The sequence below is a fragment of the Hemibagrus wyckioides genome, linkage group LG09 (assembly GCF_019097595.1).
Source record: "Hemibagrus wyckioides isolate EC202008001 linkage group LG09, SWU_Hwy_1.0, whole genome shotgun sequence".
Classification (NCBI taxonomy): Eukaryota; Metazoa; Chordata; class Actinopteri; order Siluriformes; family Bagridae; genus Hemibagrus; species Hemibagrus wyckioides.
The window spans coordinates 11,814,709-11,829,944 of record NC_080718.1 but is presented as its reverse complement, the minus strand read 5'-3'; the positions used below and the strand labels follow the sequence as shown (position 1 = coordinate 11,829,944).

General features: G+C 36.4%; 1 protein-coding gene across 1 annotated transcript in view; it reads right to left on the bottom strand.

The window, feature by feature from the left end:
* Positions 1-15,236, bottom strand: part of ltk (leukocyte receptor tyrosine kinase) — a 63,688-nt gene that overhangs the window by 38,047 nt on the left and 10,405 nt on the right. Inside the window, exons 2-6 of the mRNA XM_058399414.1 lie at positions 7,087-7,185; positions 4,965-5,117; positions 3,631-3,856; positions 1,292-1,431; positions 969-1,112 (exon numbers count right to left, since the gene is read on the bottom strand). Of these exons, the coding sequence (XP_058255397.1) occupies positions 969-1,112; positions 1,292-1,431; positions 3,631-3,856; positions 4,965-5,117; positions 7,087-7,185 (762 nt within the window). The remainder of the gene's footprint in view (positions 1-968; positions 1,113-1,291; positions 1,432-3,630; positions 3,857-4,964; positions 5,118-7,086; positions 7,186-15,236) is intronic.

The window sequence follows — 15,236 nt, the reverse complement described above, 5'->3', positions numbered from 1 at the left end:
CAACAAGTGGAGGAACTGGAGCACCAGAGTGACACTACCAAGAACAGGATGTTCCTTCAAACATCAAATCAAATCAAGATGTGCTAAGAGTAAGATGTTTACCCAAAAGTATAGTATTATAAGTAGTTATAGGGTGTGGCTACAGTACTTATGCAACCAAGTTGTTGTAAGATTTTTCTTTTTTTCCCCCTTAAATGTTAATTTGTTCTTATATTCACTTGCATGTTGTTGCTTGCTTTATCTGACACATCATCATCAAAACACAGAAGTGTACTCCCATGTTCTGTGCTCTGCGCAGATCGCAGTGGACAACGTTTAATGTTTATGTGACTTAATAAAAAGGCACTAATAACATTAATAACACAATGACATTTGGCCTACAGAACAGAAATGACTGAATCAGTCAGTGATTATTTCCCCACTGAGACAAGATAAACAGATCAGAGTTCAACAGAGATCATCTAGTGAAGGGATGGTGATGAGGCTTGGGTATAAATGCGACAGTGATTTTAATCTCAGAGACAGAGAGACACACGGAGAATAAGGATGCTGATAATCAAAGAGCTAACTACATAATAATAATAATAATAATAATAATAATAATAATAATAATAATAATAATAATAATAATGTTATGTATAAAGTTGTATGTATGCAAGTTATAATTTTCAAAACTACATAGGATAAAATGCCAATATTTTGGCCAATTTGTCCAGACCACCACACACATTTTGCTATTTTTGCTCCTTGTCACGCATGGACACAGCTCAAGAGCATCTAGCTTGACATTTTCAAAATGACGGTGCAAAGGCTATGGGATATTTTACAGGGCTTTAATTCTGGCAACCTTTTACATTAATTTGTTACACTCCATGAACACTACACTACAGAACAAATGTTACATAATAATATGTTATCCAAATCCTCTACTGACCTATAGAACCTTTCAAGAGCACTGTCCAACTCACCACAAATGAATCCTTCATCCTCGCCTAGAGGGCAATCACTGTAAAAATCACACACTTTGCTTTTATCTATACAGCTGCCCAAATCACAGCGAATGGCTGAGTTCTCCACACAATCTGGAGCCATTTCATCCAAAGCTCTGCTTTCTGAGGAGATGAAGAAGGAGAAAGGGAAGGTATTCAGCAAAGGAAAGAGATCCATAAATTCAAATGCAAGATGTAACCAATAGCTCCCTAGCTTTAGAGGATCTCAAAAATGCCCCTGTCTCACATAGAAACCAGCTGCAAGAGCTGCAGTGTAATATCTCATTTCATAAAATACTCACCCAGGTTACAGCCCTTCAGCTCCAATGAATCAATAGCCAGTAGTCCAAGATCATGACCACTACAAGAAGTGTACTGCACTGTAACCTGGAAGGGCTCATCAATTTTCCCTATTGATGCCTCCAATACCTCCCAAGATGCCCTGGGCCATAAAAGATATTAGCATATGTGAATATAAATGTGTTTACATATATTCAACCACTAACATGCTGAATAATAAACACTTTCATTTTATACAAAATGCTATTGTACTGTTGTCTTGTCAATTACAGGGTATGCAGAGAATCAACAAAGAAAGGTAATATCAGTACATCAGTACATAAATACTGGATTCCTGTGTACTTTGTGAACATTGTTGTTGATCATTAAAAACATTCCTGGAAAACTGTCCAGATCTTTTTATGCATTTTAGTATCACTTGCCTTACAGTTTTCTTATCTACAGCTACAACAGATTTCACATATGGTTTAGTTGCATGAATATGTTATACACTGCCTACACTTCTTGGTATTTCTTTTATTTTCCCATTATCTTGGACCACATGGTCCAAATATTTCAAAACTGTCCAAGCCAGACCAAGAAATGTTGACTTCAATGTGCTGAAAAACAAAGAACTTGTGAAGATTTGACGATTTCTATAAATTTGCCTTTAACTTTGCTTTACTTTTAGAGTCACTTGGATTGTAATTCAACTTAACCTTTTCCATAGCTTCAGTTTGTGCAGCCACTAAATCTGATTTGTGTGATGGAGTACTGTATGGTCCTAGGCACAGAGCCATACAAACCCCGAGTGATGTCTTTAATCCTAAACAGACAGTGAGTATAAGAGTATTGGCTCCATTATGACCATACTGGCTTTTTCCAAATTGCATTGCATCACAGCCCATTTCAAGCCATCTGTCAAAACCAATTACAAAGACGTATTGGTATCTACTTTTAGAAACAAAATGCATCCACTCATCTTGGACTAGCTTTAGCCAACCTAAGAAAATCAATACGGAGCACATTTCCATAACAAGACTTTCAGATGACATTCATTTGATTTATTTGCAGAACAGTGGCTACATATGACTCTGCTATTAAGCGAAGCATGTCAGGGTTCTGTTCATTTGTTCATTTTCAACTTGGTAAAGGTCTAATGATCAAATCAGCAACAGCGATGGAAAGCCTGTGACAAATCAAGTGCAGAGCAAAGTGAGATTTTATGTTAGTTAAAGGTAAAGTGTAGAGTTTAACACACTGCATATATCAGAATTATTTAAACATTATATAAACTGTCACATATATATATATATACTATACACAATTACAGTTGTATTTTATAACACGAATGGAGAATGAAGTTCAGGTTAATGATACAAAATCTTTTGGAAAATACCCATAAGACCATAGCTAAAGACCATTTAAAAGGCAAAAAAATCCTTCACCAGCATGTTCTCACATAATAACCAACAATTTGAATACACTCAATACACTGAACTGTGCTCAACATTGGCCCAAATTCTGATGCTGCTCAGGTTTAAGCTCTCAAGGGTTTCATTTGCTGCCTGCAAGAAAATAGACATATATTACTGAAATAGTCCCTATAAAAGATACATACTATTTAGATACTAATATGTGAACTAACAGTTTCTGTGGCCAACAAACAAAATCTCCCAAATCAGTTAATTCACACAGAACAGCAATAATGCAATTAAATGCAGGTCTACAGACATTTTCAGAAAACAAGCAATACAATAATGCCATTGTAATGTAGGCTATTGTTTAGTAATTAGCTTCAACAGGTTCCTGGAGGTTTCCTAGAAAATGTTGCAGTGTGTTTATCTCCACGTTGAGCTTTTGTTATTAATTTGATTAAATGGACTGGTGAGATGGAAAAACAAACTTATAATTTAGAAACCAGTTTATAAGACAGTAGCATATAAAAAAAATCTGAATGAAACAGTTAGCTAGTTAACTAATATGGAGTGAATTATGGTTATCTGAGACAGTGTATAAGATGGAACAGGCAACCTTTACTGTGTTGATTTCTGTTTTTAAAGCTAACAAGGTTGCTATAAAATTCTAGCTGAGCACTTTTGAATCTGGTTTCTCTCTAAATTTCTTCCTCATGTCATCTCAGACAGTTTTTTAGTGTTTTTCAAGTGTTTTGTTGCCTGATTAAAATCCTGATTTCTCTAAAGCCTGATTTCTCATGACAGTGAGTGTTGCTAAAAGTGCTATAAAAAATGAATTAAACTGAATGAACTGAAAGTATTTCTTTTATTGTGCAGCCCAAAGGCAATACAGCTTTTAGATTATACTTTAACCACTGCGTAAAGCCACAAGAAAGGACTCTAACCTAATGCCAGCTTTTTCCCTGCTGATTGAAGTCAGTGAGTTGACAACGGCAGAATCCATGAGTTTTATGGACACAGACAAGTTTCCTGTTTTCGGTTCAGACTGGAAGTAAGCCAGATGAAGCTGACACTGAGGGCCACTGTTTTGCACTATAGGACTTGAAATATGGAATGTGCAACTCCCAGAAGCCCACAAAGAAGATCCAGACCTCAGAACCAGGAAGTGACCTTTGGGGGGAAAAGAAAGCAGAGGAGAAGTTTCTTAAACACTTATCAGTGCAAAAATCAAATTATTCTGTCAGGAACAGGATCAGATCAATGTCTAATTATTGTATCACAAAAAATAAAAACAGTCAGTAATATAAACTCAAGCTTTGCTAGAACAAAATAGATATTCTGTTTTATCCCTTCTACAGTTACATTAGGAATGTTGGAATACATATTAATCCATTAAAAACAAATCCAGGAAATCATTATAAATTGGCAAATATCATTAATTTTAAACTCTAGTAATATCAAATTTACAGAGTTGCTGAAGAATGCATACTCTTTCCAATCAAAACAGCAACTTGCAGAAAAGCTGACAGAAAAATTTGTTTTTGCAAAGCAGATAGTTTTGTAGAACACACAATCCAAAGCAATTTACCACAGGAACATTTGGAAAGCATAAGTAAGCTGAACAGTTTTTACTACATAAACTCAATTAATGAAAAGTGATGGTGATGGTAAAGTGTGTTAAGATACAATATCATCTCATGTCTCTGGCAGAGATCTTGAGTGTGATGGTAATAGTGTCATGGTCTAGGCTAGGTTACTGTTTGTTTCCCCATTCCCTTTTTTCTGTTTTCCCCTGTTCTAAGTGTTTCTTGTGTTTATTTCTCCCTTGCTTTGTGCCTCTGGGTGTTGTGCTCCACTTTGCCCACTTTTTAACCGATCAGCAAACGCACCTGCTTCCTATCTCCTCACCAGACTGCAGTGCATGTAAACTCAGTTCTTCAGATTGTTATAGTCTGTTATCAACCACAAAACTCCTTTGTGACTATGCTCTGATCTTTATTACAGCTTTTTGCATAATTCTGTGTCTCCCTGTGCTTCAGGTCCACCCCCTGTCTGTCTGAGCCTCTCCGGGTCCACCTCAGTACACCACCTCCCGGATTCAGACCACAGAGCCCGAGTTTGAACTCACAGAGTCCCCCTCTCACCATCCATGCCGTTCACACATCTCTACCCTCATTATCCATCAATAAAACCTGTGAAAACTCCTGTTCTCAAGTCTTCATTCTGCTTCTGTGTTCTACAACGGCATGAATCCATGCAAAAACATTCATACTAATACCTTTAGAATCTCCATTCGAGTGATCTGTGATTGGTTGGATACCCCGTTGGCCGTTCCAGTGTTGCTGAGGCGATGTGACATACCAGTCTCCGCGAGCGCTGTGATTGGACATGATCCAGGAACAAGGAGATTCAAAATCGCAGGAGGTGACGGCTGTGGGTGGAAAAAATGAGCCACATTACAGAGAACACACGACACACACATTTCAAGTGTTTACCCTAACAATTCAGGGTGATAAAGCCGAGCTATTGCAAACAATAAAGTCTGCATTAGATGTAAAAGCATGGAAATGGATCTACAGTGGCGACATCTAGTGAAGTACCAGCCATGCTTATCAACAATAACACTGTCACATCTCCAAGATTTTTCTATTCTATTAAGGGAATCTATGTATACTTACTCTAAGTTCAAGTTTTAAAGAAATACTTCAGCATTTCCTCAAATGTATACGATTTGCAGAAAATGAGAACAGTGCTCTCGGTGAAATAAAACAGCAATCACAACACAATTTACTGTTCAAAGACACACACACAAAGACCTAATTCATGACTTTAAAAACATCGCCTCCATAGAAAACCCAGAGACACAGGCAATCTCTGGCGAAAACTGTGGCTTCATAAAAGACAGCTTTTAACTATGTTGACATTAATGTGATTTTGCTGAAATGTGGCAGTCAATAATAACAGTCTGTGATGTGTATTTATGTATTTATCGAAGATTTTCATCATTTCTGCGCGCTGCAACATAAAATCTTTGGGAGAAAAATCAATAGTTTGTGTCCCAAAAGATAAATGCACATTATGTGGTTTATAAGAAGCCATAGAAAAAAATAAATCAAGATCGCTTCATAAGGGTGTGGTAAAAATATCCTCTAATCCTAGGACATCAAACAACTGCCAACATATTTAAATGTCAAATTTAATAAATATTCAATTAGGTAACAGTTTTTTGGTATGGATGTAGCATCTAATGTAGCATCTAGTTAACTCTTAAACTTTATAATGCCATCAGTGCTGATATCTTAGCAAGTATGCTAACTATAGGGAAATTTACATTATCTAATATTTTTCATCACTAGTTTATTATAAAAGTATAACTCTGACAGATACACTATATGGCCAAAAGTCCAAGTGGACACCTGATCCTCAAACCTATATGTGCTTGTTGATTTAATCCCCCTTTGCTCTTATAATAAGCCCCACTCTTCTGGGAAGGTTTTCCACCAGATTTTAGAGCATGACTGTGGGGATTTGTGATCATTCAGCTACAAGAGCATTAATGAATTCAGACACTGATATCATGCAAGGAGGCCTCTGATGTTCAAATTCATCCCAAAGGTGTTCAGGGAGGTTGAAGGACTTTGTGTAGGCCACTTGAGCTCTTCCACTCCAACCTTGTCAAACCATGTCTTTTTAAACCAGGCTGAAACAGTGAAGGGAAATTTTAATGCTACAACATACAAAGACATGCTTCCAATTTTGTGACAACAGTTTGGGGAAGAACCACATATGGGTGTGATAGTCTGGAGTCTAAATATGTCCATACAGTTTATTTCAAACAATATTAGAAAATGGCTGAATAACAAAAAAATATTCAGCAGCTGCTCAATCCTTCTTGCTTTAGAGCTTTCCAAAAATGCTCATCCTCAGAATGAGAAGATCCTATCAGGAAAATGTGTGTTTATTCCAATAAAGAAGTTAAGAGTCAGGGTCATGTGAGATTATTGATGAAGAAAGGCCATGAGAGTGAATGGTCTCCTGTGATACCTCCAAAAGTAGCCAAGCCAGAACAATAAATCAATGTAAGTACTTGGATTAATGAAATTATTGAAATAGCATGTGCTTGGAACAGAAACATGACAAGGTATTATATACAAAATACAAAAATTCAAGTATTTTCAGTGTTCTGTAATTCAGTGTTCTGTAAATAATGACAGAGTTCTTCTCTGTCAAGAAGTAATATATACTAGAGGAAGACCTTTATGAAGAAGATGTTTCTAGTTTTCTATTTTTTGTGTATCTCCTTTGCTTAATCCTGACCATGTGTTTTATTATTGTTATCATTACTTCTTAATTAAGACCAGGTTCCTGTTGCAGAAGTGGAAAAGAGGTCTGTGTTTTACCTCGGCTTGCTTCTGCTGGACTTGAGTGATGAGGATTTAACGGCAACGGAAAACTTGCCTCTACAGTTCTATCCAAGAGAGCAAGAGTGATCCTGATTACTGTGAAGAGAGAGAGAGAGAGAGATCTGATTTGAACAGTACTTTATATGAAACCATTTTCTCCCATGCATTTTCATAACATTCTTTTCACTTCTTTATACAAGTTCATTTACAAATGTTTTTTTCTCCATTGTTTAGTAAGAAAGCATATACTATACAAGCATATATGTTTCCACATCCTTTATTTTGACATAATATGTATGTCCTTGCTTGACCAAACAAATGAATACTAATAATCACAACTTGAAATTCCTTCTTTTTTTCTCTTCCTGCTGAGAGAGAGAGAGAGAGAGAGAGAGAGATCTTATCTGCTTATATCTCTTTCATCACAACCATATAAGTTGAAACATCAGCAATGATCAAGTTCACTTTTTTTTTTTTTTCAATCGCTAATAAATCATTAACAAGAAAAAGCAAGCCTACTTTTTTTTTCAACTTGAAAAAGTCCAACACTAATCCACAACACTTTAGCACACAAAGCACAACAGTGTATACATAACAGCTTTAAAAGGGAATGAGAGGACCTGCTGTTTGATGGCATATGAGTGAGTCTGTACGGTGAAGTAAAATCACAGATGTCTGATGTGAGCAAAATTTTTTGCTCCCGCTCAATAAGGACGACACTCTGCATGGAAGTCAAATACATAGTTAAGCCTAGAAGGGTGGGGAAGTCTCAAAAGAAAGGTGGAATTCTCCACACCTATGATCGGTCATGCTCGGCACCCTTGTGGTCTGAAGACAGCTCATTCCACACCTCTAGTTACTGTGATACATCCATAACCAAATTAGTGCATCCAATCTGTTCTGTCCCTTGCAAGAAGCAGCTTATTTGCAGCAGGTTCCTGCTGATAAGAATCAGCTGCATATGCTGTTCAACAGACCTATTAAGGCAGTACAATGCCACTAATCACACTACATAAGGCAAGAGACTTCAGCTGGCAAAGGACCTGAGTGGCTACAGGTTTCTATTTGAGTCAAATGAAAATCAAATTTTATAACCATTCAAAGAGCAAGATGTAATAAATTACGCAAATAGAATCAGATGTCTTCGTGCTTTGGTTGCAAAAGTAAAGCCACATTGGGACATTGCAAGTAATATCTTTCGGACAGGGTCAGCTAGTGTGTTTTTCACCACATGTTGTGCATAAGCGCTCACACAAGCACAACAACTTATTACTGTCAAAATCTCAACATCCTTACAAGATAATAAACTACTTAAACTTTTCCTCCTCCTTACACAAGCAAAAGCTACTCTGTTTGCTGACTCCTTCATGATATTGAACTCCTCATTAGTATAATATTTAAGGTAAGAAGGAGAGATTCAAGGAGAGATGATAAAGACTTCACCACACACACACACACACACACACACACCTAGAAGCCATTTAATCCACCTTCAAGCAAGTTTTGGGGATTTTGAAGGAAAACCCTGGTCACACACTTATATACTCATTTGGGATTAATTGGACCATGATGCACCCTAGACCCTTAGCTTTTTGTTCCAAGAACCATTAAGTTTTACAAGCTGGAATAAACTTACAAATATCTTAGTCATTTGTTTTTGCAGTCAGTTGTTTTTGCATATTTGGGAACTTCTCCTTCTACGGTCTTGTTTGTTTTCTTTAAACTATTCCTTTAACAATTCCTCGACTCCTGGGGAGTTTCTTCCCCAGTTCAAAGACATATGTAGGCTGACTTGCATCTCTAAATTGTCCGTAGTGTGTGAAAGTGTGTGTGTGTATGATTGTGGCCTGCGATGGGTTGTGACCACATCCAAGGTGTCCCCCACATTGTGCCCTGAGTCCCCTGGGGTAGACTCCAGGCCCCTCATGACCCTGTGTAGGATAAACATTACAGAAAATGTATGAATTGAAGCAAACAGCCACAGAAACAGTACGATGCTTTCTTCCCTTAAAAGGTCTCTTTCATGAATGTCACTCTGCCAGAGCAGCTGATTGGTAGAACCAGGAGAATGAAATGTTAGCGTTATAGAGCTACATATTAGTACCTATTTATTGCTGTTGAGGCTGCAGGCAGCTGCACTTACTTACATACACATGCATGCACACACAAAAGTAGCCTATTAATCCCGTCCCTGCCTCCCCATACAGAAAGCAACGAGTGAGATCCTTAAGTGGTTGACTGATTACAGGTTGGTCACATGAGAAATGTGCAGGTTAGTTAGTCCAGAGAGCCCTCTTAGCCTTTAATCAATATGGATAGCAAAAAGGTTGTCGCAAGTATATGCACCAAACTTACAGATTTGTTTGTGAGAGCAGCAATGACTAGATACTAGCGATGAATCTGCTGAGACAGCCAGTCTAGAACACATACACACAGTGTATCATCGCATAATACATGCTACTCTATCAATGACTGTTGTGCGATCATCCCTGTGCAAATAATATAAATGCAAATGACCTACAGAGAAAAAGTTATCAAAGATACTGTACAGCTTTAAATCACGAGAAGCTTATAGCCTGACAAGCTACAGTTACTAGGTAGCTCATCTTTCCATCTTCAAGCTGCTTTAGTAGATAAGTCGTCACTCTGCACATGTAACTCATGCATGTAACTCACCTGAAGGCTAAATACATCCCTTTCCATTTTGTAATAGTTGCACATTTTGAACCGTTTCTACATGTAACGTATTATATTGTACGTTCCATTCTATTACCTCTCTTCTCATTATTTCTATCATATATATCATATATCTATATATTTCTATTATTTTTTTAAACTTTTCTTAAATGCAGTCTAGTTATATGCAGTCTGGGAGGAGTGGCCAGATTTTGTTGTATACTTTATATAACTGTGTACATCCCGAAATCTTGAATCGAGTAAGTTTAGCTTCATGAAATTTTTAAAGCATTGGTGGAATATTTATAAATGACTAAATTGAAATCTAAATTTAATATAAATTCATTTCACCTAAATGTAATTTGCTATGCTGCTTTTAATCAGCAGAAAAACATATTGTAAATAGAAATATTGAACCCTGAAAATCAGAAAACGCTAAAGAATGAGAATTTTATCTGGTATTTGGATTTAAACTGGCAGTGTGTACTTAACACCATGTGATTTCACATCACTCTTTTTGAGCTCTGGTCAGTAATGTGAAAGCCTGGAAAATCTGTGACAGTAAACTAGACTACTGAGATAAACATCCTAATTGAATTAATGTTGTTTCGATTCCTAAATAAATATGAGAAAATTCTTTCTGATATCAGTACTCACAAAAACTTTCCAGTCAGTGAAAAAACAAAAGCCAGTGCTGGAGAACTTTGCAGATGCCATTACTGTGCTTAAAGATGAGGATGGACATAGAGTGACTTTAATCTGTGAGGAAATGCAATATATCCAACCAAATCAATCAGATTACTGCAAATCACAATGCTGTGTGTCTGATTTGCCCCCTAAGCAGCACTTTAGAGACCAGTGGGTTACCTGAATACAGTAGCGCAATTTGAAAGCACAATTAACTTTCCAGACAATTGAGTCAGGCATAAGTGTTTGTTCAGGCACAGTGCTATCTTAGAACAACTGTTCTCGAATGATTTTCTAAGTGTTTTTTTTTTCCTATTTTACCTGCTGGGCTCATTGTTAGCCTGTTCATGGATGACAGGATACAGCATGATGTCATTGAATTACACGCTCAGTGCCCTTGTTTTCTTTTACCTTCTATGGAGAAAAAGCTACAACAATGTCAAATTTAAGATCCAATAACCTCGGCAAAATCTTGGGCCTTTTTTCTGCATAAGCTGAAAGCCTTAACTTAAACAAAGTGTCATTTCAAGATTTTTATAGTGTTATAGCGTGTTATAACACAGAGCCTGCATAGAGTTTTCAAATCTGATTGGTCAGAAGGCATTAAATAAATAACAGCAGTTCTGAGACCAGAATTCAAATGATAAATCGGTTTATTATTTATAGGTCCACAATTATTTATGGAACCATTTTTTCACCATGTAATTTTTTTTTTATTTGATCTGTAACATGAATTTGTTTTTGTATTAATTTTAAGGAGAGGGGAAAAAAAGAGGCTGGTAAAGGAACCACTGCTTACAATGTACGAAATATGATGCGTCTTTTTTTAATATGTGAAAACTGGCAAATTCACTATAGTATAAAAGGCGATGGTATGAAACATATGAGGACATGCTGTAATAAGAAGATGATCCACTGTGGGGCTGTAACACACTACACACCCACGCCATTATAGATTGTTTTCCTATGACTGAATGCCCTGGCGTGTTTTATTCCTTACATAAACAATATCATGAGAAAAGAGTTATCTCAGTTTCACAGTGTGGGTCAAACTCATATTACCGAAAGCATAACATCTCAAGCATAAAAAAGAAGATAATAGCAGTATTTCATGGTTTACTGTCTATCCGGAGCTTCAGGCCATCAAACACAAGCTTTAAATCTATTCACTAATGAAAGGAATTCAATCTCTGGTGTTAAGAATAAACTTAATGAAGTGGATGATACTGATGGAATTAGACATATGACAGATTTGGAAATAAAGTTTACTAGCACACTATTAATGTGTTTAATGTGTGGACTAAATCGAGCAGAAGCCAAAATAGACTTGACATTTCAGCCTTCAATGAGCATCCTTTGGCACCACAGCATGTGATCTGCCTTCAAATACACAAAGATCGATTATTATTGGCAGAAAAGGACATTTTTTAACAGTTGTCTATTATGTCTGACAAGTTTAAAATGTACCCTATCCTAAAAAAATCATTGATATAATGTCCCAAAAAAGTCTTATAAAAATTTCTCGATATGAAGTTGTCAGAAAAGAAACCCAGGCTCAGCTTTAAGCATAAATCGGATGAGTTTAAATTATTCATATTGCTTAGTCTATAAGGAAAATAGTAACACAACACATGCTTTATAAGTCCATCCCTTTCTTCAGGAAGGAGACACCAGCAACAAATTTGCAGTGTAGCAAGTCTAAAGGTTTTGATTTATATTTATTTACCAGCAGGATATGTCTATACTACTATTTATAATAATATAATATAATATAATATAATATAATATAATATAATATAATATAATATAATATAATATAATATAATATAATATAATATAATATAATATAATATAATATAATATAATAATTATTTTGACTATTTTTTATTCCTTTACTTCTGTTTTTCCGCAATGCATTTTAAATAGATAAAATGTCACAGAGCTTCAGTTTTTATTTAATAATAAATCATTCCTAATAATAACAATAACATAATGATGATAATAATAATAACACACTAGTGGGAAAAAATGTTTTTCTTTTCTGCTTTTTTTAGACACTAAGGAAATCCCAGATTATCATAAAATATAGAGAAACACCAGGTTCAGGAAATAATCAGGATACAATCCAAAGACATCTTCAGTCTTCACATACTTGATAAGACTTTATAATAAGAAATCATTTTTACTGTTATTGGGTTCATTAATTGCAATAAATACAGCTCTAAAACAGTCCGTGCAAATAATCCAGAGACAGTTTTTTAAACAAAACACTGCATTATGCGTCATTTATTGTAAGATCTACACATGCATATATGTGTCCACACTGATAAAATGCAGAAAAAGTAAGAGATAAAAACTGAAAAAAGACAATTATACAATGGACGCTTTTTGGTCCAACCGTAAAGCACAGCTGTTTTTTTTAAACCTAGCATATGCAAACTTGCAACAGTGTGGATAATAATGCAGGATTTTTGAAGCTGTCATGTCCATCATGGACAGTTTTCCACCAAGCCACCAGAGGGCTCAACTGAATTTTGAACTCTTCCTTTGTGGTTACACTCATTTTTTTCTTCGCACCATATAAAAAATTCACGACCTTTTGACTTGGTGTGAAGCTTTGCCATTTGCTAGTCTCTGAGTTAATTCTAAGCTATTATTATTCTGAACTCAGAAACTACATTGACTTATTAGTTCCTCAGGAGCTCCTGATTGCACAATTCCATGTGACTATAAACTGTTGAAGAATGGACATTATTTACATTTACATTATTTACTGTCCAGTGTCAACCAAATGAGGATGGGTTCCCTTCTGAGCCTGGTTCCTCTCAAGATTTCTTCCTCTCAAGATTTTTGCCACCGTCGCCTCAGGCTTGCTCAGTAGGGATAAATGTTAGAGATGAATAGTAACTTAACTTATAATTTTATTCTGTGTTTCTCTACTTCTGTAAAGCTGCTTTGAGAAAATGTCCATTGTTAAAAGTTTATACAAATAAACTGAACTGAACTGAATTGATTTCTGCATATGACCCCATCCTGCTTTCCTGGCTCCCTTTGTTCTGAGTGTTTATTATCGAGCTTTGTCCATTGTTCCTGATTGTGTACACAAAACGTCTTGCACATAGATACTCACCATACTTTGGAATGTGTTTGGAACTCCAAACACCTTACAGAGTATTGTGAGTATCATAACTCCAAACACCTTCAGCATATCATCCAGGTCACAAGTAATACTACTCATTTTGGTTACCCAAGGTAAGCCACTTATTTATATATATAAATGCAAGGGTTCCTGATGCAATCTGTTATGTTTGCAAGTACAAACATCCTTTGTGCAATCAGCTTTTCCTAGAAATGTAGTAGATAAAAGCAGGCATTTCCATCTACATGTGCTGTGAGACCAGAGTAGGTGAGAGAAAATGTTACTCCTGTGAATGAGAAAAAGAAAATTGCACTAATTATCATGTTGTCATGGTGCTCACAATCTAATCACTTTCCAGGACTCATGGACACCTGGGCAACTTTTCATGGATGAAACAGTAAAACTTTTGAGAATTCCCCTTGTTTATTTCACACACTCCTTGACAGTCAAGGCAAGGGAAAGGATACACCATGTACAATTCTTTCCATATGCAAATATTTCCAACAGCACCTTGTACAAAGAAATTCTATCATTCTATAACATCGAACCACCTCAGAATCTAGTGGTATTAGAGGTCATGCTTACCATCTGTCACTTCCAGCAACCAAAGGAAGACTACAACAAAGAGGCATTTAAACAAGGGTACATAGGGACGATGAGTAGTTCCTTGCCTCACTCCTCAACCACCAAAGAGCTGCAGAGATTCCTGGAGTTTGCAAACTTCTCCTGGCCTTTCATCTGAGTTGTCAGCTCCATAGCAGCACCAACAACACATTTATAAAAGGGACAACCAAAGACGCTTAAGTGGTCTGAAGAGGTCAAATGTGCTTTTCAACTCCCCAAAACCTTGCTCCTATATTTCACCACCCTGACCCTTTGCTGTGTATAGTGGAGGTCCATAAAACCAAGAATATGGTAAGAGCTGTCTACTCTGTCCAGATGAGGATGGGTTCCCTTTTGAGTCTGGTTCCTCTCAAGGTTTCTTCCCCCACCATCTATGGAAATTTTTCCTTGCCACAGTCACCAAAGGCTTGCTCATTGCTTGCTTATTAGGGATTAAGGATTAATACAAATAATTTTAAATACAAGTCTAATATTTATCTTGAGCTTTTGTACTGTAGTGTATGTTCTGTAAAGCTGCTTTGAGACAATGTCAATTGTTAAAAGTGCTAGACAAATAAAACTGAATTGAATTGAATACTTGAAAGATCATCTATGCCATCGTAGCCCTGACAAACTACATCCATGTCCTTTTGTTTCTAGAAATTACAGGATTTGCTTGCAATCAAAGGTGCCCAGGAGTAATGGCGACACTGGCCATTCTCATTCTGATAATCTCAACCTGGAATATGTAAAAACAGCAAAAAGATTTAACCCAAGCCAGGCCAGGTCACTAAAACTAACACTTCATCTGTTTCACTTCCCTTTTCCATACAGACCAGCACCAGTCCATCAGGAAATAATGGAAAGCATTGAAAAAGCTCAACAAGAAGTCCAGAAACCATCAGAGTGCCCAAGACCAGGAGGTGCAACAATGGGTACACCTCACTGATTTCTGAACATCTACATATCCAACATAAGCAGAGGTAAGTGGACAACAAAGTCTGTTGGTGGTTTCTGGCTTACAATGTTGAAAACATTGTTA